This window comes from Somniosus microcephalus, unplaced genomic scaffold, assembly GCF_052327205.1.
Source record: "Somniosus microcephalus isolate GS21.2 unplaced genomic scaffold, FLI_Smic_1.0 unresolved_chr2, whole genome shotgun sequence".
Classification (NCBI taxonomy): domain Eukaryota; kingdom Metazoa; phylum Chordata; class Chondrichthyes; order Squaliformes; family Somniosidae; genus Somniosus; species Somniosus microcephalus.
Window position 1 is genome coordinate 3,300,583 of NW_028225180.1, and position 27,262 is coordinate 3,327,844.

Consider the following 27,262-nt stretch of genomic DNA (forward strand, 5'->3'; position numbering starts at 1 on the left):
TCTGCTTCAAATCATCCTTTAATGAATTTTACAATCAGAGTAAAAGGATAATTCCCCATATTCTTCAACTGCTCTCTGAACTTAGTCTGGGTGACGGCATAAATCCCAGTGTTGGTGCAGCAACTCAGCAGCTGCAGCATCAATCCCAATTCCTGTAAGAAAGGAGGAGAATTTGCAGACATATAACTGATAGAACCTATCCGGCTCCATATATAAACCACCATAAACGCTGCCCATAACAGGATGAAATTGCCAGAGATAACAAGCAGCAAAATGATGGATTTCCAGCGGCTCTCCATCTCTGGGTCACTGTGACTCTCCCCACTGCTGGGACCCCGGAGTCTCCTACGGGCTCTGCTGGACACTAAAATGTGTCTGACAGTGAGAGCATTGAGCAGCAGAATTAGAACAAATGGGACAGCCGGGGTGAGACTGTAATGAAGGAGCTCGATTGCTGCCCAGGCCCGTGATTTCATAACACCGACTGTTACCTCACAAAACCAAGGCATGTTCCAAAGCCAATACCGATCTGTGAACATAAAATACCAGATGATGTTCTTTGAACCGCTCAACACAGTCACTGTTCCCAGAACCACAGCCGCCGTTTTCTCGGTGCAATATTTTGTTTTCAGCTTCTGGCAACAAATGGCCACAAATCGATCAAAGGTGAAAGTGACGGTGAACCAGACAGAACAGTCTGTGGCTGCATAAAGCAGGACGGCATGTATATTACACACGGGGATTGACAGCACGAAATAAAAATGTCTGTAATAAACAATCGGAATTTGCCTCAGTATCACGTCGAGGATAACGACCAGTAGATCCGCCGCTGCCATTGCCAGCAGGTAGCGAGTGACACATGTGGAGAGACCACACTTTCCCCGAGACAGGATCACAATCGTCATTAAATTCACTGTGAGCAAGGGAAATAAACAGGAAAATTATACATCAGGCTGGGGGGGAAATAAACAGGGAAATTATACATCAGGCTGGGAGGGGAAGTAAACAGGGAAATTATACATCAGGCTGGGAGGGGAAGTAAACAGGGAAATTATACATCAGGCTGGGAGGGGAAATAAACAGGGAAATTATACATCAGGCTGGGAGAGGAAATAAACAGGGAAATAATACATCAGGCTGGGAGGGAAAATAAACAGGGAAATTATCCATCAGGCTGGGAGGGGAAGTAAACAGGGAAATTATACATCAGGCTGGGGGGGAAATAAACAGGGAAATTATACATCAGGCTGGGAGGGAAATAAACAGTGAAATTATACATCAGGCTGGGAGGGGAAATAAACAGGGAAATTATACATCAGGCTGGGAAGGGAAATAAACAGGGAAATTATACATCAGGCTGGGAGGGGAAATAAACAGGGAAATTATACATCAGGCTGGGAGGGGAAGTAAACAGGGAAATTATACATCAGGCTGGGAGGGGAAGTAAACAGGGAAATTATACATCAGGCTGGGAGGGGAAGTAAACAGGGAAATTATACATCAGGCTGGGAGGGGAAATAAACAGGGAAATTATACATCAGGCTGGGAGGGGAAGTAAACAGGGAAATTATACATCAGGCTGGGAGGGGAAGTAAACAGGGAAATTATACATCAGGCTGGGAGGGGAAATAAACAGGGAAATTATACATTAGGCTGGGAGGGGAAATAAACAGGGAAATTATACATCAGGCTGGGAGGGGAAATAAACAGGGAAATTATACATCAGGCTGGGAGAGGAAATAAACAGGGAAATTATACATTAGGCTGGGAGGGGAAGTAAACAGGGAAATTATACATCAGGCTGGGAGGGGAAATAAACAGGGAAATTATACATCAGGCTGGGAGCAAGAGTAGCAGTTTGAAGGAATTCGGAGAGAAATCTGCAACTCATTAGTGATTTTCACTGATATAATCTCATTCGATTACCAGTGGAGCTGAATACAGGGTTTATTTTAAGAATAATCGGGAAAACATGGAAGAATCAAACAATGAAACGTGTCTAAATACAACAGGAAAGCAACAGATGAATGATAAATGAGAGATTAAACGATAGATCTGCCTTTAGCCCAGCAGACAAAAGCACCGCCCGAAGTACCAGGGATGCAAAAGACCAGAACCTCTCAGGAAGCATTCGTGTCTCAGGATCAATCAGCATTTATCGCAGCGCAATTTGCTTCAGTGCCCTTTATGTTAGAGAGGGGGATATCCCACTTGGAATCCAGCTCCTGGTTAGATAGCCATTATATTTAGGACAGAAAATGAAGGCAACGGCAAAATAAAGAAACTGCAATCTTGGCGTGCATTAATTACAGTATTTACATGTGCAGCTGTAATATGAAAATACTGAGAAAATAAATACATGTGCACTGCAGCTATAAAGATAACTGGGCTGTAAGAAGTGTGTTTATGATTGAGCTTTCTACAGTTTTGGCTATATACACAAATTGTAGCTCATTGAAAGGAAGATTATCCATATAACATTGCAAAAAATGGACTCTGAATTAAAATAACTATTGATAATTGACCAGGTAATAGCCCACTAATGCATTTATTTGCATCGTAATATCGCGACTTATCCGACAGGCAACGAGCCGCCGAACGCTTTGTAAAGTATCTGAACACAACTGGAAGAGATATATCCTTGTACCTTTTCACCTATTGGTTTCCAAATTGTGCAGAAAATATTGGTCGAGAAAATAGGAAAGGATTTTCTTATCATCAGTCCTTCAGTTTCAATCAGCGAGGATTTTTTATCCTGCAGTACAGCAGGAGGGAATAAAGAATCACTCTGGGTCTCACTGAATCCAGTGAACTGTGACAGACGGGCATGGGCTCCAGTTGTAAATTCAAAACAAAGATTGGAAATAAACGCATTGAAATATGGCTGACTGAACGTTTTTTGAGAATGTAAATAATCCTTGTAATCCTTATCTAACCATCAGAAGCAGTGCCACTAATGCAGAACTGGAGATGGTGGGAAAGGAGACACTGACTGCAACTGAATGATTAGAGGATATTTCAGACATTTAACGATGTGTTTGTGATCTGCCAGGATTTGCTCCTGTGACTCTGTGTCAGTAAATATACCGAGCATTCAGTGAAAACTAATGCAAATTACTGCGGATGCTGGAAATCTGAAATAAGAACAAAAAATGTTTTCAATAATCAGCAGGTCAGGCAGAACCTGTAGAGAGAGAGAGTGTTAACGTTTCAGGTCGATGATCTTTCGGCATTAGGTGAAAATCTCCTCAATTAAGACAATATTTTTCTGATCTGTTACACATGTTCAGTGTAGAAAGCAGAACGGATTTCATTAAGGAGAGAGTCTCGTCAAAATATTTTCTTGAGTTGAATATAGAACAATTAAATCTTGTTAACGCTGTATCACCTTCAGATTCAATAGCCGACAGCAGTGTGGATGGGATGGGGAATGGCTTGGAGAGAAATACAGTTAAAGATGATTAAAAAAAATAATAGCTGGATACAGATACTTACCAGGAACACCAACAGCAGCGAGGATGTGCCATTCTTTTTAAACAACAACTCTTGTATTAACAAAGATGCAACAACTTGTAACACAGATTACCATTAATAACAGAGTATTCCACGGTGATTAGCGAGAATAATATTACAGTGTATCATGGTTCCTCTTCTTAAGCCGTCCCTCGGAACCGAGGATGACTTGCTTCCACATTAAAAATGAGTTCGCAGGAGACTGATAAGTCCAATGCGGGACCTACAGACTCTGTCACAGGTGAGGCAGACGGTGGTTGAAGGGGCGGATGGGTGGGGTGCTATAATTGACGTGTGCTCCTTGCACTGCTTGTGCTTGGCTTCCGCTTGCTCCCGGCGAAGATAGTCGAGTAGTTTGTGGCCATCCCGGATGCCTCTCCTGCACTTTGTGTGGTCTTGGGTCAGGGATTCCCAGATGTCAGTGGGGATGTTGCACGTTTTCAAGGAGGCTTTGAGGGTGTCCTTGAAGCGTTTCCTGAGTCCACCTGGGGCTCTCCTGCCGTGTCGGATCTCCGTGTAGAGCGATTGTTTTGGGAGAATCAAATCGGGCATGAGCACGATGTGACCCGTCCATCGGAGCTGATCGAGCATGGTTAAAGCTTCGCTGCTGGGGATATTGGCCTGAGCGAGCACACTGATTTTGGTGCACCTATCCTGTCAATGGATTTGCAAGATCTTGCGGAGGCAGCGTTGGTGGTTGCTCTCCAGTGCTTTCAGGTGACGGTTGTACATGGTCCATGTCTCTGAGGCATACAGGAGGGCGGGTATCCCTGCAGCTCTGTAGACTGTGATTGAGAGAATTAATAACTGGACATAGATACTTACTAGGAACATTAACAGCAGCGAGAAGGGGATAGTAAATATTTTGTATATCCTACCCTTCTCTTTCAGCATTCCGAAGGACCCGCCCCCGCCGTAATACCCTGGTTCACTCCTTAATCACCCGCAACAGCCCCTCCCATCCCCACAGAACCTTCCCAGGCAAGCGCAGGAGCTGCAACTCCTGCCTTTTAACAATCCCCCTTCCCACTGTCCAGGGCTTCAAATATTCCTTCAAGGTGAAACAGCCATTTAATTTTACTTCTTGCAATTTAGTATACTGTATTCACTGCTCACGATGCGGTCTCCACTCTAATGGGGAAACCAAATGCAGATTGGGTGATCGTTTTGTGGAACACTTCCTTTCAGTTCATAAGCTTAATGCCGAGCATCTGGTCTCCTGTCACATTAATTCTCTGCTCCCCTTCCACCCTGAGCTATCTGTCCTCGGCTTTTCATAGTGTTGCAATGAAGCTCAACTTAAGCTCAAGAAACAGCACTTCCTCTTTCTTTTAGTCACTGTACAGCCTTGTGGACTCAACGTTGAGTTCTGCAATTTCGGACCAGAACTTCGGCCCCTATTTTTTCAGGCGGCAGCGGTTGATGTTACTCCCATCCCCATTTGCAACCTTTAACCACTCCTGCCTTGCACCCTATCACAGACCGACCCTTTGGTTCATTCTGATCCTACCACCTTTCCCTGCCCCTACACCTGCTTAAAATCGGTTGCAACTCGAAACCTTTTCAGTTCTTAGGAACGGTCACAGACCTGAAACGTTAACTCTTTCTCTCTCCACGGATGCTGCCTGACCTGCTGAGTGTTTTTCACATTTTTTGTCGTTAGTCCAAAGTATTTTTGTTAACTACCACTGTTCCAGAATACATTCCATGGAGACCCTCAAACCCACGACATCCCTTCTGTGAGAGGCTGGTGGTCTTTGTGCTGGAGGCAGCGCGCTGATTGTGTGAGGTCACTCAGTGAAGGGAGCTCCTTATTTAGAGCAGAGCGAAATCTCCGAGTGACATCATTAGGCCTCACAGTAACTGGCATTAATTACAGTCATTGAACAAACAGACACATTGAGCCATTATCACCCAACACTTCACTTCAACACAATCTAGCTCACACTATTGTACACCGCCTTAAATTAAAAGTGAGCGTATGCATCACATTTCACCCTCCCTCAGTCCAGGAATTTAACTCGCAGCCTAGATTAAACTGTTCCTGCCTCAGTCCAGGAATTTCATTCCCAAGGCCGAATATATTACACTGCTCCCGCCTCATAACAGGAATTGAATTCCTTTTGCCATCTGGATTACACTGCGCCCTCCTCAGTCCAGGAATTTCATTCCCAGGGCCGCCTGGATTACACTGCTCCCACCTCAATCCAAAAATGTAATTCCCACGGCCACCCAGATTAGACTGCTCCTGCCTCAGTCCAGGAATGTCATTCCCAGGGCAGACTAGATTACACTGCCCCGGCCTCTGCACATGAATTTCATTCCCAGGGTTGCCTAGATAACACTGCGCCCGCCTCAGTCCAGGAATTTCATTTGCATGGCTGCCAAGGTTACATGGTCCCGCTTTAGTCCAGCAAGTTGATTTCCAGGCCATACTATTTGCCTGAATCTAGAACAAGAATAACTAGGTGTTTCTAATGATTGACCTCAACCAGCCAATTTTGTAATAGTGATTTACATAGCTGGAGAAAATAATAAAACGAGCAATGGTTTGACACCAAGGAATCAAAGAAAAATGCTTAAAATATTAACCAATGCGATAAGTACCCTGTAACTATTTCAATACTCTATGAAACGCTCTGGAAACATTGCATTCTCTCACAATCATTGTCGCAGAACCAATACTATCAGTTAACATTCCCAAGTCCTCCATCACCATCCCAGTGTATCTCCTGTACCGCCGGAAGGACAGACTCACCAGCGGCGGGGTCACAGGGATATACAGTCAGCGGGGAGAGATAATGCGAGTCCTCAACAATGCCTAAGGACATAATGAATTCTCATGGTTCCGATCAGGAATGAGCAAGGTAACTTCCTGATGATTACCGCCTACCACCGTCATTCAGCTGATGAATCAGCACATCTTCATGCTGAGCACCAGTTGATCGGAGCACCGAGAGCAGAAAAGGCACAACCTGTACTCTCTGGGTGGGGAGGGGGAGAATTCAATGTCCATCACCAAGAGTGACTCTGAAGCACCATCATTAACCGAGCCCTGAAGAACAGAGCTGCCAGTCTGGCATTGCTGCAGGTGGTGGGAGGACCAACACAGGAAGATATCCTGCATGATCTGGTCCTCACCAATCTAACTATCGCATGTGCACCAGTCCATGACGCTATTGGTAGAACTTACCACTGCACAGTATTTGTGGAGAATAATTCTCGCCTTCACACTGTGGATACCATCCATCGTATCCAGTGCTACTACCATCCTGCTCAGTGGGATTGAATTAGACAGATTCAAGCGAACCCACAGTCAACAGATCAGATTATTTCAAAGCTGTCATTTCCTTTCGTCAATGGTAGTGAACAATAAAGCCGTTGCCCCTTAGTCCTGAACATTTCTCCTCTTCACGGATATACCACATTACCTTTTGAATGTTGCTGTTAAGAAAGAAAGACTTGCATTTATAGAACGCCTTTAACGACCTTGGGATGACCTAAAGCACTTTACAGTCAAGTAAGTAATTTTTAAGTGAAGTCAGTGTTGTACTATAGGAAACACAGCAGCCAGTTTGTAGACAGCAAGTTCCCACTAACAGCATTGCAATTACGACCATGTCATCTGTTTTAGTGATGTTTGTTGAGATCAATAATTACCAGAACACTGGGGAGAACTTCGCTGCTCTTCTTCGAATATTGCCATAGGATCTTTTACATCCAGCAGAGAGGGAGCAGAGCGCCTCGGTTTAACGTCACATCCTAAAGACGGTCCCTTCGACAGGACAGTGATCTCTCAGGAATGCAACTACAACAGTGCGGCGCTCCCTCAGTAAAGTCCCTCCTCGAATTCAGAGCACCCACAGTAATGACCATCTAACAGTGCAGCGCTCCCTCAGCACTGCCCTTCCGACAGAGCATCACTCCCTCAGTACAGCCCCTCTGACAGTGCAGCGCTCACTCAGTACTGTCAATCTGACAGCGCAGCACAACCTCAGTACTGACTCTGCAACTGTAGAGTGCTCCCTCGGTACTGTCACTCCGACAGTACAGCGCTCCCTCAGTACTGGCGCTTCAACAGTGCAGCGCTCCCTCAGTAATACCCATTTGATAGTGCAGCACTTGCTCAGTGCAGCCCCTCAGACAGTGCAGCGGTACCTCAGTACTGACCCTCCAACAGTGCAGTGATCCCTCGGTACTGCCCCTCCGACACTGCAGAGCTCATTCAGTACTGCCCCCCCGACACTGCAGCGCTCATTCAGTACTGACCCTCCGACAGTGCAGTGATCCCACAGTACTGCCGCTCAGTCACTGCAGCACTCCCTCAGGACTGTCCCTCCCACAGTGCAGTGGTCCCTCAGTAATGCCCCTCCGACAGTGCAGCGATCCCTGTATACTGACCCTCAGAATGTTCAGCTCTCACACAGTACTGACCCTCCGGCAGTGCAGCGCTCCCTCAGTACTGTCCCTCCATCAGTGCAGTGCTCCATCAGTGCAGCGCCTCCAACACTGCAGCGCTCCCTCAGTTGCCTCTCCGACAGTGCAGCTCACCCTCAGTACTGCCACTCAGATGGTACAGCGCTCCCTCTATACTGGCCCGCAGACAGTGCAGCGCTCTCTCAGAACTGGCCCGTCTACAGTGCAGATGTCTCTCAGTACAGTCCCTCCATAAGTGCAGCGAACCCTCAGTAATGTCCCTCCGACAGTGCAGCGCTCCCTCAGTACGCCACTTTGACAGTACAGCGATGCCTCAGTACTGAGCCTCCTGCAGTGCAGTGGTCCCTCAGTACTCTCCGTCCGACAGTGCAATGTCCCTCTGTACTGCCCCTCCAACAGTGCAGCGCTCCATAAGTACTGCACTGGAGTATCATCCTTGATTTTTGAACGCAGGTCCCTGGAGTTGGAGTTGAGCACAGAACCTTCTGACTCAGAGGCGAGTTTGCTACCAACTGAGACTATTGAATCTGCTTCCACCAACCTTTAGGAGATTTCATTCCAGATCATTTCACTGCGTGATCAAGGTTCGGCCATTTGGTAATGACAATTCAGCCAGTGGAAAAATGTCCCCTTTGTACTGTATCATAAGAAAATAAGAAATAGGAGAAGGAATAGGCTGCATGGCCGCACGAGCCTGCTCCGCCATTCAATAAGTTCATGGCTGATCTTGGGCTCAAAGGCACTTTCCAGCCCACTCCCCATAACCCTTCACTCCCTTATCTTGCAAAAATGTGTCTATCTCCACTTTAAATGTATTTAATGAACCAGCCTCCACACCTCTCTGGGGCAGAGAATTCCACTAATTTACGACCCCGAGGGAAGAAATATCTCGTCATCTCAGTTCTAAAAGGGCGACCCTTTATCCTAAAACTGTGCCCCAGAGCTCCAGATTTCCCCACGAGGGGAAACATCCTCTGTGCATCAACGCTGTCGAGCCCCCTCAGTACCTTATATGTTCTGATAAGATCACCTCTCATTCATCTAAATTCCAATGAGTATAGGCCCAGCCAGTTCAACCTTTCCTCATATGTCAACCCCTTCATCGCTGGAATTATCTGAGTGAATCGTCTCTGAACTGCCTCCAATGCAAGTATATCCTTCCTTAAATAAGGAGACAAACACTGTCCGCAATACTCCAGGTGTGGTCTCACCAATACCCTGTAGAATTGTAGCAGGACTTCCCTGCTTTTATACTCGAACCCCCTTGAAATCAAGGTCAACATTCCATTTGCCTTTTTGATCTTTTTGCTGGACCTGCATGCTAACTTTGTATGTTTCATGCACAAGGACCCCCAGGTTCATCTGAGCTGTAGCATTTTGTAATCGCTCTCCATTTAAATAATAGTTTGCTTTTTTATTTTTCCTGCCAAAGTTGATAACCTCGCACTTTCCCACATTATACTCCATCTCGCAGGTTTTTGCCCACTCACCTAACCTGTCTATATCCCTTTGCAGATTGTTTGAGTCCGCTGCACAACTTGCTTTCCCATACATCATTGTGGCATCCGCAAAATTGGCTACATTACACTCGATCCCTTCATCCAAGTCGTTAATGTAGATTGTAAATAGTTGTGGCCCCAACACCGATCCCTGTGGCACCCCAATAGTTACCGTTTACCAACCATAAAATGACCCATTTATTCCGAATCTCTATTATCTGTTAGTTAGCCAATTCTCTATCCATGCTAATATATTACCCCAAACTCCGTGAGCTCTTATCTTATGCAGTAACCTTTTATGTGGCACCTTATCGAATGCCTTCTGGAAATCCAAATACACCACATCCACTGGCTCACCCTTGCCCACCCTGCTTGTTAAATCCTCAAATAAATCCAGCAAATTTGTTAAACATGACTTCCCTTTACTAAACCTTGCTGACTCTGTTTGACTACAGTATGTTTTTCTAATGCCCAGCAACTGCTTCCTTAATGAAGGACTCCATCATTTTCTGGTTAACTGGTCTATAATGTCCTGCTTTCTGTCTCCCTCCTTTCTTAAATACGGGTGTTACATTACGGTTTCCAATCCGCTGGGACCTCTCCAGAGTACAGAAAATGTTCGTATATTGCAGCCAATGCATCCATTAACTCTGCAGCCACTTCTTTTAAGAATCTGGGATGCAGACAATCTGGTCCAGGGGACATGTCGTCTTTTAGCCCCATTATTTTACTGAGTCTCATTTCCTTAGTGATAGTGATTGTCTTTAGTTCCCCTCCCTGTGGCCCTTTATTATCCATTATTGGGATGTTGTTAGTGTCTTCTACAGTGAAGACAGATGCAAAATATTTGTTCCGAATCACTGCCATTTCACCGTTCCCCATTACGAATTCCCCAATCTCATCCTATAAGGGACCAATGTTTACTTTAGCTACCCTCTTCCTTTTTATATACCTGTAGAAGCTCTTACTTCCTGTTTTAATGTTTGTTGTCAGCTTACTCTCTTAATTCATCTTCTCTCCCTTTTTCATTTTTCTAGTCACTCTTTGTTGGTTTTTAAAGAATTGCCAATCCTCTGGTTTCCCACTAATCTTAACAACATTGTATGCCTTCTTTTTCAATTTGATACCATCATTTTTGTTGAGAGTTATGAAATATCTCCTTAAATGTCCGCTACTGCATTTCAACTTCTTACCCTCTAATTTGTGTTTTCTCTCCACTTCAGCCAGTTCTGCCCTCATGCCAATAATTTTGCCATTGTTTACCATCAGGACACTGGTTTGGGATACAACTTTGTCACCCTCCAAATGAATTTGAAATTCAACCATGCTATGTTCACTCTTTCCCAGAGGATCCTTTACATTGAGTTCAATTATTAATTCTGCCTCATTACAGAGTACCAGATCCAAGCTAGCCTGACCCCTGGTTGGTTCCTTTACATACTGTTCCAGGAAAACATCCCACTTGCACTCTATCAACTCCCCCTCCAGGCTAACTTGGCCAATTTGATTTGTACAATCAGTATGGATATTAAAATCATCCATGATTGTTACCATACCTTTTTTACAGGCTTCCATTATTTGTTGATTTATACTCTGTCCAGCAGCATTGCTACTGTTCAGGGACCTGTACATTCCGCCCACCAGAGACTTTTACCCCTTATTATTTTTTTACCTCCACCCAAATCCATTCTACATCTTGATCTTCTGAGCCAATATCACTTCTCACCACTGCACTGATCCCATCTTTTACCAATAAAACCACCCCACCTCCCATTCATTTCTTTCTATCCTTCTAAATGACCATATACCCTTGAATATTCAGTTATCAGCCCTGATTGCCTTGCAACTACTTCTCTGTAGTGGCGATCAGATCATACCAATTTGTATCTTTTTGTGTAATCAACTCATCTATCTTGTTAGGAACCAATATTCAGATATAGAGCTTATAACTTTGTCTTTTTACTATTTTTCCTTGCTTTGGCCTTTTTTCCGTTACACTCATATTTTTAAACATTCTGTCCCTTCCTGCCACACTCTGGTTATTGTTTCCCCCATCTATAACCTGCTCTATTGCATTCTCATTTCTCATTCACTGTTTATTTTCCCGCTCACCTGGATCCACCGCCCCCCGCAAATATTTATTTTGAATCCCTGTCTACAGCCCTAGTTATTCGATTTGCCAGGGCTTTAACCCCAGCATGGTTCAGGTGAAGACCATCCAAACGGAACAGCTCCCCCTTATCCCAGTACTGGTGCCAGTGCCCCACAAATCGAAACCCATTTCTCCCACACCAGACTTTGAACCTCTCACTCATATCTCTGATCTTATTTACCTTATGCAAATTCGCTCGTGGCTCAGGTAGTCATCCAGAGATTATTACATTTGTGGTTCTGCTTTTTAATTTAGCCCCTAGCTGCTCATACTCCATCAGCATAACGTCTTTCTTTGTCCTACCTATGTCATTGGTAGCTACGTGGACCATGAGAACTGGTTCTTCCCCCCCCTCACTCCAATTTTCTCTCCAGCCCAGAGGAGTTGTCCTTAACCCTGGCACCGGCCAGGCAACATAGCCTTCGGGACTCACACATTCTCAGCTACAGAGAACAGTATCTATCCCCCTCGCTATACTGTCCCCAATCACTACAACATTTCTTTTTGCTCCCCCACTTGAATTGCTCCCTGTACCACGGTGCTGTGGTCAATTTGCTCATCCTCCCTGCAGTCCCTGGCCTCGTCCACATAGGGAGCAAGAATCTCGTACCTTTTGGACAAGGCCCAGTTGCTGTGGCTCCTCCAACATTACCTCCTGTATCCCAATACCTGCCTCGGTTGTAGTCACACCCTCCTGTCCCTGTCCATGGGCCAAATGGGAAGTAAATATTTAGTCAGTGTGACTGCCTCCTGGTGCATAGTGTCCAAGTAACACGCCCCATCCATAATGTGTCACAGTGTCTGAAGCTCGGACTCCAGCTCATCAACTCTGAGCCGATGTTCCTCGAGCCGCCAACATTTATGCAGATGTGGTCGTCTTGGACCTCAATGGTGTCCGCCAGCTCCGACATGCAAAAACAACATCACATTGCATGGTGTCCCATCTCAATTAACTAATTCGTTTTAACATTTGGAACACTTATATCTTTTAATCTACACCATGGCACTTAAATTTAGACGCTCAAGTTTGGAGAAAAGACAAGAAATATAGAAATACTTACCAACCAATCACTTACCTGCTTTCTAGTGACGTCACATTTCTATTAACTTTTACTTATTTACACTTTATTTTTTTATCTCAGCGCCTCCCGATGCTTTTGAACTCTCCCGGGTTTTGGCGCTCTCGCTCTGCTCCCGCTGTGTTGAAATCTCCCGGGATTTGGCGCTCTCACTCTGCTCCCGCTGCTTTTGAACTCTCCCGGGTTTTCCCGCTCTCACTCTGCTCCCGCAGCTTTTGAACTCTCCCGGGTTTTGGCGCTCTCGCTCTGCTCCCGCTGCTATTGCAGTCTCCGGGGATTTGTCGCTCTCACTCTGCTCCCGCTGCTTTTGAACTCTCCCGGGTTTTGGCGCTCTCGCTCTGCTCCCGCTGCTATTGCAGTCTCCGGGGATTTGTCGCTCTCACTCTGCTCCCGCTGCTATTGAACTCTCCCGGGATTTGGCGCTCTCGCTCTGCTCCCGCTGCTATTGCAGTCTCCCGGGTTTTGTCGCTCTCTGCTCCCGCTGCTATTGCAGTCTCCGGGGTTTTGGGCTCTCGCTCTGCTCCCGCTGCTTTTGAACTCTCCCGGGTTTTCCCGCTCTCGCTCTGCTCCCGCAGCTTTTGAACTCTCCCCGGTTTTCCCGCTCTCACTCTGCTCCCGCAGCTTTTGAACTCTCCCGAGTTTTGCCGCGCTCGCTCTGCTCCCGCAGCTTTTGAACTCTCCCGGGTTTTGCCGCGCTCGCTCTGCTCCCGCTGCTATTGAACTCTCCCGGGTTTTGGCGCTCTCGCTCTGCTCCCGCTGCTATTGAACTCTCCCGGGTTTTGGCGCTCTCGCTCTGCTCCCGCTGCTTTTGAACTCTCCCGGGTTTTGGCGCTCTCACTCTGCTCCCGCTGCTTTTGAACTCTCCCGGTTTATCAGAACCCTCAACATTTTGAACACTTCTATTCAATCTCCCACTAACCTCCTCTGCTCTATGGCGAAGAATCACTGCTTCTCCAGTCTCTCCACTTAATTGAAGCCCCTCACCCATGGTATCATTATTGTAAATTCTCTCCACACAAGCAGCAGGCGATGACCAACTCCAGCAAGAGATATTCTAAATTCCAGCATTTGACAGTCAATTGCATTTCCATCACCGAATCCTCTAGCATCAATATCCTAGGGGTCGCCTTTAATCAAAAAATCAACTGGACAAGCCACATAAATGACTATAACAGCACGTCAGATGCTAGGTATTCTGTGGCGTGTAACTCACCTCCTGAATCCTCAAAGCCTTTCCAAAACCTAAAAGGCATAAGTCAAAAGTATTATGAATTACTCTCTGTAGACACCGAGTACATTAGAGTAGTGGTTATTTTACTGGACTAGTATTCAAGAGGCTTGGACTATTAATCCGTGAGACGTGAGTTCAAATCCTACCATGGCAGCTGGGGAATTAAAATTCTGTTAATAAAATAAATTCGGAATTAAAAAGCTGGTATCAGTAATGGAGACCCTGAATCTACCGGATTGTTGGAAAAACCCAACTGGTTCAATGACGTTCTTTGGGGAAGGAGATCGGCCATCCTCACCAGGGCTGCTCATATGTGTGTGACACATAACTGCCCTCTGAAATGGCCCAGCAAGCCACACAGTTGTACCAAAGTCAGACACTGTGAGGGTATCTAAAACTCAAGGACTGCAGCGGTTCAAGAAGGCAGCTTACCACCACCTTCTCACGGACAATTAGGGATAGGCTTGTCTTGCCAGTGATGCTCACAGTCCATGAAAGAATCAATAAATAAAAAACACCGAACCTTTCTCAAAATTAAGGAAAATTAAACATATTAAAACTAAGAGTCTGCAAAATAATCAGGTTCAAAGGGGTTATATTCAGGACAAGATTATAATCTGTGAACGAACTTTAATTGTCTACTAATCTGTAAGGACTAATATGGGTTCCTAGAATTGCCGGTCCGAATACTTCTGTTAAGTACATTCGCTCGAGAGAAAGTTCTAGACCCTTCAGCTATCACAGTTGTTTCTCCTAAATACGCCGGTGTGACTGACTCTGTCTCTTCAAAAATCTATTTAACTGGCCCTGTTTCTTGAAAAAGCAGTTATCAGTGTTTCTGATTCATTAAAATGCCATTATCACGTGTCCTGTCTCTTTAAAAAGCCTGTAAGACTTGTCCTGTCTCTTTCGAAATGCCTCCTTGTTTGGTGCTGGCTCTTTAAAGAGCCCGAGTGACTGGTCCTGCCTCTTCAAAATGTCAGTTTGACAGGTAGTGTCTCTTTACATAACATATCTGACTGGACTTGTCTCTTTATAAAGACATTGTGACCAGTCCTGTATCTATAAAAAAGCCTGTGTGACTGGCCCTGTCTCTTTAAAATGTCTGTTTGACAGGTAGTGTCTCTTAAAAAAACCTAAGTGACTGGACTTGTCTCTTTATAAAGACCTTGTGACCAGTCCGGTATCTGTAAAGAGCCTGTGTGACTAGTACTGTCTATTTAAAAATCCTGTGTGAATGGTCCTGTCTCCTTAAATAGCTTGTGTGACTCGTTCAGTCTCTTTAAATAGCGAATGCGACTGTCCCTGCTTCTTTATGAAGGCGCTGCGACTGGTCCTGCCTCTTTAATAAACATTACGACTGGTTCTGTCGCTTTAAAAAGCCTGTGTGGCTGGTACTGTCTCTTAATAAGCCTATATGACTGGTCCTGTCTCTTTAAGAAGCCCGAGTGACTGGTCCTGTCTTTTAAAGGAGCCTATATGACTGGTTTGTCTTTAACTGGTGTGTCAGATCATTCATTTTCAGATCCTGCTCTCATCTGCCAATACTGCTCAGTATTCCAGAATCATTCTGGAAAGCAAAGATGAATTCCGGCTCCTATTCTCTACTGCTAACCGTCTTCTTAAACCCCTCTCCACAGTCTCCTCCACCCTCACCTCCGATGACAAGTGTAAGGAGCTCATGGACTACTTTGCCTCTATGATTGAGACCATCCGTTCAGCTGCCTCTGCTACTTCCCTTCCTTCCTCTAGCCCACCGGGCCAAACTTGCTCTCAGGTTCCCCCCTACCCTAGCCCTGAACTAAAAACACAAGAAAATAAGAAATGGGAGCAGGAGGAGGCCCTATCGTCATATCCCTTGATGCCTTTACTTGTCAGAAATCTATCGACTTTTGTTTTCAATATTCCAAATGATTGAGCATCCACAGCCCTCTGGGGTAGAGAATTCCAAAGATTGATCACCCACTGTGTGAAGAAATTTCTTCTCATCTCTGTCCTGAATGTCCTACCTTTTATCTCGAAGCTCTGGCTCCTTGTTCTAGAAACCCCAGCAAAGGCAAACGTTCTCCAAGCATCCAGCCTATCAAGCCCCGTAATAATTTTGTATGCTTCAATGAGATCCCCTCTCATTCTTCTGAATTCAAGTGAATACAGGCATAGTTTACTCAATCTCATCTCATACAACTGTCCTCCCACGCCAGGAAACAATCTCGTGAACCTTCATTGCACACCCTCTATGACAAGTATATCCTTCCTTAGGTATGGAGAACAAAATTGTACACAGTACTCCAGGTATGGTCTCATCAAGGCCCTGTATAATTGGAGTAAGACTTCTTTACTCCTGTACTCAAATGCTCTTGTAATGAAGGCCAGCACACCATGTGCCTTCCTAATGGCTTGCTGCACCTGCACATTCACTTTCAGTGACTCATGTACAAGGACACACAGGTCACTTTGAGCATCTGCTTTCCCCAATCTTTCACCATTTAGGAAATACTCTGCATTTCTGTTTTTTCTACCAATGTGGATAATTCACACTGATTAAGGTTGTATTCCATCTGTTATGTCCTCGGCCACTCACTGAACCTGTCGAGATCCCCTTGAAGACTCTTCCTACGCTCTGCACAACTGACAATGTCACCCAGCTTTGTATCATCAGCAAATTTGGAAATGATACATTTAGTCCCCTCATGCAAATAATTTTTATAGATTGTGAATAGCTGGGGCCCAAGACCAGATCCGTGCGGTAACTGACTAGTCACTGCCTGCCACCCTGAAAAAGAGCCATTTACCCTCACTCTTTGTTTTCTGTCTGTTAACCAATTCTCAATACATGCTAGTTTATTACCCAGCCAATTCCAACTCAAATCTTTCTCCAGTTTCTCGCTGATCTCCGCTCTTGACCGCTCCGCACTCTTCTTGTCCAGGAGACCAACTTCCAACTTCCTCCTCCCTCTACCCTATTCCTAGCAAACTGCTGACCACCCTACTTCCTTTTCAGGCTCCCGTGTTAGCTGACGTTGTTAACGGTTCTCTCTGCTTGGGTACTGTCCCCCTCTCATTCAAAACTGCCATCAGCAAACCTCTCCTCCGCATAGAAACCTTGACCTCACTGGCTTGCAATCTAATGCCACATCTTGAAATTCCCTTTCCTCTCTAAATTAATTGAATGTGTCCAAATCCGTGCCTATCTTTCCCGCAATTCCTTGTTTGAATCACTGCAATCAGGCTTCAGCCCTTGCCTCAGTGCCACTGGTGAAACCCTCATCCACGTCTTTGTTAACTCTAGACTTGAATATTACAATGCACTCCGGGCTGACCTCCCATATTCTATCCTACGGAAACTTGAGATCTTCCAAAACTCGGCTGCACCTATCCTAAATCAACCAAGTTCCGTTCGCCCATCACCCATGCTCTCGCTGAACTACATTGGCTCCTGGTTAAGCAGTGCCTCGATATAACATTTCTGACCCTTGTTTTAAAATCACTCGATGGACTCGCCCCTACCTATCTCTGTGATCTCCTTCATCCCGATCCCCCTCGAGGTATCTATGCTTCACTAATTCTGCCCTCTTGAGCATTCCTGGTGATAACCACTCAATCATTTGTGGCTGTGCCTTCTGTTGCCTAAACGCTGACATCTGGAATTCCCTGCCTAAGACTCTCCGGCTCGTTACCTCTCTTTCCCCCTTAAAGATGCAGTTTGAAATCTACCTCTTTGACCAAGCTTTTGGTCACCAGCCCTAATTTCTCCTTAAGTGGCTCGGTGTCTATGTTTTTGTCCCATAATACTCCTGTGCAGTGCCTTGGGACGTTTTACTACGTTGAAGGCGCTATGTAAATACACGTTGTTGCTGTTGTTATTGTTGTTAAAGAAGACCAGATGGGTTTTTACTACAATCCATTAGTTTCATGGTGTCCGTTACTTAGACTAGCTTTTTGATCCAGATGTCTTTAATTAATTGAGCTTAATTTCCCCAGCTGTTGGGATTAGAACTCAGGGTCATTCGTCCGGGCATCTGGTTTACTAGTCCAGCAACATAATCACTATGCTACCGTACCCATCAAATATATCGCCGTTCCTTCATCGTCACTGTGTCAAAAGCCTGAAATTCTTCCGTAAGTGCATTGTGGGAGCACCTTCACCTCACAGACAGCAGCACATCAAGATGAGGGCCCACCATTTTATCTTGGGTAACTAGAGATGGGCAAATAATACCACCTTTGACAGCGGCACCCATATCCTGAGAGCAAGTACATATAAATAATACAATGGGAATAAAGTCAATGATTTTGTAATTCATTGCTTGAAACCAGGTGCGACCTATGATCAATTCTATGGTTTTATGTTTGATACTGCTAACGCTTTCCCAATTTCCCTATGCATTCCAAAGGTTTTTGATAAAGTACCACATAATACCAAAATTGAAGCTCATGGGATTAAAGGGGCTGTGGCAACAGGGCTCGGAGATTGGCTAAGAGACAGAGAGTAGTTGTAAACGGTTGTTTTTCAGACTGGAGGGAAGTATACAGTGGTCGTTCCAGGAGTCGGTATTGGCACCATTGCTCTTTTCCTGTATATCAATGCCATGGAGTTGGGTATACAGCACATAATTTCAAAGGTTGCAGATAATAGAAATCTCCGAAATGTTAAGTAACAGTGAGAAGGGTAGTAACAGACTTCAGGAGCACATAGACAGATTGGTGAAATGGGCTGTTACATGGCAGAAACAATTTAACACAGAGAAGTGTGAAGTGACACATTTTTTAGGAACTACGAGCAGAGGCAATATAAACTAAACGGTACAATTTTAAAGTGGGTGCACGATCAGACAGAGCAAGGGAACATTACACAATTTATTGAAGGTGGCAGGACAAGTTGCGACAGCTGCTAATAAAGCATACAGAGTACTTGGCTTTACAAACAGAGACACAGAGTAACAAAATTCAGGTAGAAATGCTAACCTTTTCTAAATCAGTGGTTAGACCCCAGCTGGAGGATTGTGTCCAATTCTGGGCACCACACTTTGCCAAGCATGTCAAGGATTAGAGATGGTGTAGGGATTTAACAGGATTGTACCAGGGATCTGGGACTTCAGTTACGTGGAGAGGCTGGAGAAGCTGGGATTGTTTTTTTTAGAGCAGCAAATGTAAAGGAACATAGAATTATAGAATCATAGAAATGTACGGCACAGAAGGAGGCTGGTCACAAAGGATCTATCCAGACTGATCCCACTTTCCAGCTCTTGGTCCGTAGCATTGCAAGTTTTGGCACTTCACGTGAACATCCCAGTACCTTTTAATGTGATGATGGTTTCTGCCTCTACCAACCTTTCAGGCAGTGAGGTTCAAACTCCCACCACCCACTCGGTAAAAGGAATTCACAACTCCCCTCGATTCCTTCTACCAATTACGTTAAATCTATGCCCCTCGTTATTGACCACTCTTCTGATGGAAAAAGGTGCTTCCCATCAACTCCATCCAAGTCCCTCATAATTTTACGCACGTTAATTAAACTTCCCTCCACTCTCTCTGCTCCAAATGAAGCAACCCCAGCATGTCCAATATTTCCTCATAGCCAATATTCTCCAGTCCTGGCAACATCCTTGTAAATCTCCTTTGTATCCTCTCGAGTGCAATGACATCTTCCTGTAAAGTGACGAGAGTTTTACACAGTATTCTAGCTGTGGCCTACATAGTGTTTTATACAGTTCTAGTATAATCTCTCTGCTGTTACATTCTATGCCTCGGCTAATATAGGAGATTATCCATTATATCTTCTTAAACACTATATTTAACTGGCCTGCTACCTTCAGGGATCTGCGGACATGCACTTCAAGGTACCTCTGTTCCTCTACATTTCTCAGTATCCTATCATTTGTTGTGTATTCCCTTTATTTGTTAGCCCTGCCTACTTCCTCAGATTGAATTCATTCTGCCAATTTTCTGCCACCTGACCACTCCATTGTTATCTTCCTGCAGTCTAGATTTTTCTTCCTCACTTCAACCACACGGCCAATTTTTGTATCATCTGCAAACATTTTAATCATGCCCCCTATATTGAGGTCTAAGTCATTGATATTTCCACAAAAAACAAGTCACCTGGTACTACACCCTGCACAATCCCACAGGAAACAGCCTTCCAGTCACAAAAACACCCATCGATCATTACGCTTTGCTTCCAGTCACTGAGCCAATTTTGGATCCAAGTTGCACTTTCCCTTGGAGCCCTTGGGGTTTTACCTTTTTGACCAACCTGTTACTTGGAATTTTGTCAAACGACTAGCTAATAGCTATGTGGACTACAATAAATGCACTATCCTCATCGACCCTCCTCGTTACCTCCTCATAACATTCAATCAAGTCACTCAGACACAACCTTCTCTTGCCTCTCTTAACACCTCGGATTCATTTCATCTGGGCCGGGCAATTTATCTGCTTTCAAAGATACAAAACCTCTTAATACTTCTTCTCTCTCTATGCTAAGCTCATGTAATATTTCACACACTCCCTCTTTAAATACAATGTCTGCATTGAGGGGGTGACTAGGTGTGTGGATGAGGGTAACGCAGTGGATGTGGTATACATGGATTTCAGTAAGGCCTTCGATTAAGTCCCGCACAGGAGACTGGTCAAGAAGGTAAGAGCCCATGGAATCCAGGGTGCCTTGGCACATTGGATACAAAACTGGCTTAGTGGCAGAAGGCAGAGGGTGATGGTCGAAGGTTGTTTTTGTGACTGGAAGCCTGTGGCCAGTGGGGTACCACAGGGATCGGTGCTGGGTCCCTTGCTGTTTGTGGTCTACATTAATGACTTGGATATGAATGTAAAGGGTATGATCAGTAAGTTCGCGGATGATACAAAAATTGGTAGGGTGGTAAATAGCGAGGAGGGTAGCCTCAGTCTGCAGGACGATATAGATGGGTTAGTCAGATGGGCGGAACAGTGGCAAATGGAATTTAACCCAGAAAAGTGCGAGGTGATGCACTTTGGGGGGACTAACAAGGCAAAGGAATACACAATGAATGGAAAGACCCTAGGCAAGACGGAGGGTCAGAGGGATCTGGGTGTGCAAGTACACAGATCCCTGAATGCGGCGGAACAGGTGGATAAGGTGGTAAAAAAGGCATATGGGATACTTGCCTTCATTAGCCAAGCATTGAATATAAGAGCAAGGAGGTTATGATGGAGCTGTATAAAACACTGGTGAGGCCACAGCTGGAATACTGTGTGCAGTTCTGGTCGCCACACTACAGGAAGGATGTGATCGCGTTAGAGAGGGTGCAGAGGAGGTTCACCAGGATGTTACCAGGGCTGGAGCGCTTCAGCTATGAAGAGAGACTGGGCAGATTGGGTTTGTTTTCCTTGGAGCAGAGGAGGCTGAGGGGGGACATGATTGAGGTGTACAAAATTATGAGGGGCATAGATAGGATGGATGCTGAGGAGCTTTTTCCCTTAGTAGAGGGGTCAATAACTAGGGGGCATAGATTCAAGGTAAAGGGCGGGAGGTTTAGAGGGGATTTGAGGAAGAACCTTTTCACCCAGAGGGTGGTTGGAGTCTGGAACTCACTGCCTGAAAGGGTTGTGGAGGCAGAAACCCTCACAACATTTAAGAAGCATTTGGATGTGCACTTGAAATGCCATAGCATACAAGGCTACGGGCCAAATGCTGGAATATGGGATTAGATTAGACAGGGCTTGATGGCCGGTGCGGACACGATGGGCCGAAGGGCCTCTATCCGTGCTGTATTACTCTATGACTCTATAACTCTTTTTATTGCTCTTTTCTGTGATGCCAAATGCAAAGTATTCCTTTAGAACCATACCCATGTCTTATGCCTCCACACACAGGTTACCTTTTTTTGTCTCTAATAGGCCCTACACTTTCCTTAGTTATCCTCTTGCTCTTTCTCTATTTATTAAATATATTTGGGTTTTCCTTGATTTAACATGTTAATATTTTTTTCATTCACTCCATTTCTTTTACTTGAGACATGGCTAATGGAAAATAAGGACTGGGAATTAAACATTGCTGGTTTTGACATATTTAGAAAAGATAGAAAGAGTTAAAAATGGGAGTTGGAGTAGCTGTACTTATTAGGGATAACATAATGGCATTAGGCAAAAGTGATGCAGGTATCAGCAAGACAGAAATATAAATAACGTGGATATAGATGAAAAATTATAAAGAATCAATCACACTAATAGGGGTCGTCAACATACCACCTAATATTGGAAGAGAGGTGGAGGAAGAAATATGAAGACAACTTAGGTAAATTTGTAAATAACACAGAATAATAATCAAGGGGGCTTTCAAATACCCAGATATTAATTGATCAACTGAGGCAGGTAAAGGGAATAAGGGAATGGAGTTACAACAATGTGTACAAGACAGCTTTCTAACCAATATGTAAAAATCCCAACAAGGGAGGATTCACTATTGGATCTAGTAATGGGGAATTAAACAGAGCAGATAAGAGTAGTAAAATTAGGGGAACATCTAGGCAATAGTGACTATAATATAATACTCTTTAAGATAATAAATGAGAAGGATATAAGTATGTCAAAGACAAGGGTAATAGATTGGAGAACAGCTGATTTGAGGGGCTGAGAATAGCACTTGGGAAAATAAAATAGACAACATTGGAGAACAACGATGTAGAACAGCAGTGGCAAACATTAAATACAGTGTTCAATAGTGCCAAGGAAAAATATATTCTGCTAATAAACAAGAACAAGCTAAACATTAATGAATCACCGTGGATGAAGAAAGGCGTAAGGGAAAAATTGAGCATAAGGAAAGCGGCATACATTAAGACCATTGTCAGCAGGGGAGAGTGATAAGGGAGAATATGAAGCTTTTAGAAGAGGACTCACAAAAACAAGTTGGAAGGCAAACTGGAACTAAAAAATTAAATTATCAAGGAACATAAAACAAAATATTGAAATAATTTACAGGCATCTCATTTAAAAAGCAAAGTCGCAATAGTAATAGAGCCAGTAAGTGATAGGGAGGGTAATGCCACAAGCAGCAATAGAGAGTTGGCAGAGATATTACATAATTCCTTTGCTTCAATATTTACAAGGGAGATAGAAGAGGTGGATATGACATTGGATGATGAGATTAGTAACGAGTTAACTGCATTTAATATAAAATGAAGAGATATATTAAATAAACTTATCAAAATAAAAGAGGATAAAACCTCTGGTGTGGGCGGATTACATCCACGTGTTTAAGAGAATCTTGCAAAGAGAGAGCAGAGGCATCACTACACATATTTAATCATTCGTTCGCAAAAGTTCTAGTGCCAGAGGACGAGTGGTTAGCTAACGTACTACTTATATATAAGATGGGAGCTAGAACATGTCCACGGAACTATAGACCAATCAGATTAATATCGGTGGTTGGAAAAATATTGGAATCCCTTCTAAATGATAACATTAAAAAAAATCTAGCAATGAGAAACATAAGAATGAATAGTCAGCATGGATTTCAAAAGGGATAGTCTTGCTTGACAAAACTAATGGTATTTATTGAAGAGGTAACAGAGAGAGTAGACAATCAAAATGCAGTAGATGGAATCTATCTAGATTTTCAAAAGGCTTTCGAAAATGGATAACACATAATAGTCTAATCAATAAGTTCAGGGAATGCAGAGTCGGGGACAAGTAGCACAATGGATAGCTAGCTGGCATCAACACAGAAAGCAAAAAGTAGGGGTAAAGGGTAGTTATTCAGGGTGGCATAACGTGGGTAGTCGTGTTCTACAAGGATCAGTGCTGCTACCACTGCTGTTCACAATTTATAATTAATGAATTAGACTTTGGAATGTAGAACACAATTTCTACATTTGTGGACGACACTAAATTGGAGGGGATGGCCAATACTGAGGATGACTGCAACAAATTACAAGAACACATTAAAAATCTTGCAGACTGGGCATATAATTAGCAAATGAAATTCAACACACATAAATGTGAGGTATCATATTTTGGTAAGACAAATAGGAAAGTCACATATTACTTGGAAAATAAGAATCAACAATGGGGTAGAGGAATAAAGGGATCTAGAAGTACAAATACACAAATCATTGAAATGTATTTGCACAATTTAACATGAACTTAGAAAAAACAAACCAAACAATAGGGTTTATTTCTAGAAAGATAAAATTGTAAAGTAGTGAAGTTAAGCTAAACTTGTATCGAACATTGGTGTGGACTTGGTTAGGCCACACTTGGATTATTGTGTGCAATTCTGGTCGCCATATTAGAAAAATGGATATAAAGGCACTGGAGAGGGGGCAGCGAAGAATTACAAAGAAGAAACCTGAATGCGAGGGAACACCTACCAGGAAAGGATGAAGTGTCTGGGACTATTTTCTCTTGAAAAGAGAAGGCTGAGTGGTAAACTAAGATAGTTCTTTAAAATCATGAAAGGTGTTGATAGATTAGACACAGAGAGAGAGTGATTTCACTTCTGGGGGAGAGCAAACTTGAGGTCAACAATATGAGATAGTCTCCAAAAAATCAAATAGGGAATTCAGAATAAACGTCTTTACCCAGAGTGTGGTGAGAATGTGGAACTCACTACCACAGGGAGTGGTTGAAGCGAATAGTATCGATGCATTTAAGGGGCGGTTAGATAAGCAGATGAGGGAGAAGGGAATACAGGGTTCTGCTGATAGAGTTAGATGAGGAAAGACGGAAGGAGTCTCGAGTTGCTATGTAATACTATGTAATACCTTTTACCCCCTGCAATTCCTATACTGCTCTGGACATTCTGTAGTTGTGAGCTCTCAGTATCTGAGAAAAGCTTCCCTTATTTCCCTTATACTCCCCTGGAAGCTTCTTCACATTCAGTGGGCTCTAGTTTGTTGAGTCCCATTCTTTTTGCCAGCTGTGGCTCAGTTGGTCGCACACCCACCTCTGAGTCAGAATGTTGTGGGTTTAAGACCCACTCCAAGGAGCTGAGCTCATAAAGCTAGGTTAACACACCAGTGCAGTGCTGAGGGAGTGCTTCAAAGTCGTAGGTGCCGTCTTTTGAAAGAGACGTTAAACTGAGGACCCGTCTGCTCTCTCAGGTGGATGTAAAAGACCCCGTGGCACCATTTCGAAGAAGAGCATGGGATTTATCCCCGGTGTCCTGGCTATTATTTGTCCCTCAATCAACACAACAAAACACATTATCTGGCCATTATCACATTGCTGTTTGTGGGATGTTGCTGTGTGCAAATTGGTTGCTGCAGTTCCCACATTACAACAGTGGCTATTCTTCAAATGTACTTCATTGGCTGTAAAGCGCTTTGAGAAGTCCACTGGTCTTGAAAGGCGCTATATAAATGAAAGTTTTTCCTTTACTTTTTTCTTTGTGGGAACATATTTGCTCTGAACCATCTCTATCTCACCCTGGAAAGAGCCCATTGCTCTGACACTGATTTAACTCCAGGTGAATGTTTCCAGTACACTTTTGCTGAATCACATCTCAGCTTATTAAAATGGGCATTTCCCAAATTGAAAGATTTTACACGTTGTTTATCTGTATCATTTTTCATAAAGAGAGATTTAATATAGATTTCAAAACTTTGAATGAATTTGATAGAGTGCATTTGTCATTTTCTTTCCACTGACAGAAAGGTGGGTAACCAGAGGACACAGAGTTAAGGTAATAGGCAAAAGAACCAGAGGAGAGATGAGGAGAATGTTCTTTTTGCACTGAGTTGTGGTGATCTGGAATGAACTGTTTGAGAACGTGGTGGAAGTCGAGTCAATAGTAACTTTCGAAAGGGAATGGGATAATTAGTGGAAGGGGAATTTTTTACAGGGATCTGGCTGAAGAGTAGGAATAATGAGACTGCTTTTTCAAAGAGACACCACGGACACGATGGGCTGAATGATCTCCTTCTGTGCTGTACCATTTCATGATTCCATGAGCATGAAACAGAGAGAGAGCAGAGGGAGAGAGAGAGATAGAGAGAAAGAAAGATAGAGACAGAAAGACTGGGAGGGGAACAGCAGGGAATAAATTAAATTAAAAAGGGGAATTGGATAAATACTTGAAGGGTAACAATCAGAAGGACTATGGGAAAAGAATTGGGAAATGCGACTGATTGGAGTGGTGAGGCCATGGTGGGATTTGACTTTAATGAGGAGAATATTAAGATCGAGGCTTTTCCCACTCGGAAGCAAATGTTGGTCAGCGAGCAAAGGGGTGATGGGTGAATAGGACATGATGCGAGTTCGGTTTTGGGCAGCAGAGTTTAGGATTAGCTCTAGTTTATGGTGGTCAGCCAGTAGATTATTGGAATAGTCGAGTCAGGTTTATGCAGTGGAAGGGCTGAGGAGAGACGGACATGGTCGATATTATGGAGGTGATTTTAGGCAGGACTGCTGAATCAGAGGATACGAGGTAGGTACTCAGCTCAGGATCACAGAAAACGCCCTGGTTGCAAACAGTCTGGGACATCCTGACACGTTGGGCAGGGAGGGGGATTGAATTGGTAGATTAAATAAATGGAGTTTGTGACGAGGACCGAAGACACTGGTTTTGGTGTTTCCAAGATTTAATTGACAAACACAGTAATACAGTGAGACGTGGTGTAACAGATGTAATTGCTGGATGTAGAGACTTAGCAGGAACAACAATAGCAGCAAATATGAGAGAGTAACATACGAGAATAGTGATAAAGTATGCAAAGGTTTGCCGTGTTAATAGCTGGATACAGAGACTTACCCATGTTACGACAATGGCTCAACTTCAAAAAGTACTTAATTGGCTGTAAAGCACTTTGAGACATATGGTGGTCTTGGAAGGCGCCACATAAATGCGTTTTACCAGGAATAACAACTGCAGCAATGTAGGGGTTTGTAAAAAATAAGAACAGTAATGCTGTTAAACACGGTTTATAGACTTAATAGCAATATAGAGAGCCTTACCAGGAACACCAACAACTGCAAGGAGGGGATAGTAAATGGATTGAATCGTCTGAAGTGCATAAAGGATCCGACTTTGTAATGATAGCAAACCATAATATTCAGAAAGTGCATCAAACGCCCAGGAAAAACTCCTGCCCATTGTTGTAAGATTCCAATCTACTGTTTTCAGATTCTGATCCATTGTTGTAACATTCCAATCTTCTGTTCTCAGATTCCAATCCATTGTGTAACATTCCAATCTAATGTTCTCAGATTCTAACTCACTCTATATAGAGCAGCGCGTTGATCCCTGTCAGTGCCAGAGGCAATGCTGTCACTGATACTATGGGATAACACATTGAAAGATGTCCCTTATTAATAGAAGAGGGAAACCCTGCACTGATGCAATTAGGGTCCATGAAGACTGACATTAATTACA

The 27,262-nt window shown here is 43.9% G+C and overlaps 1 protein-coding gene across 1 annotated transcript; it reads right to left on the minus strand.

The window, feature by feature from the left end:
• Positions 1-27,128, minus strand: LOC147092042 (putative G protein-coupled receptor 139). Its single transcript, XM_085975608.1, has 2 exons — positions 26,845-27,128; positions 1-913 (listed from the first exon to the last, which is right to left on the minus strand). Exons 1-2 carry the CDS (start codon positions 27,065-27,067, stop codon positions 12-14), a joined length of 1,125 nt encoding a protein of 374 aa, XP_085831734.1. The 5' UTR covers positions 27,068-27,128; the 3' UTR covers positions 1-11.
• Positions 27,129-27,262: the final 134 nt, after the last annotated feature.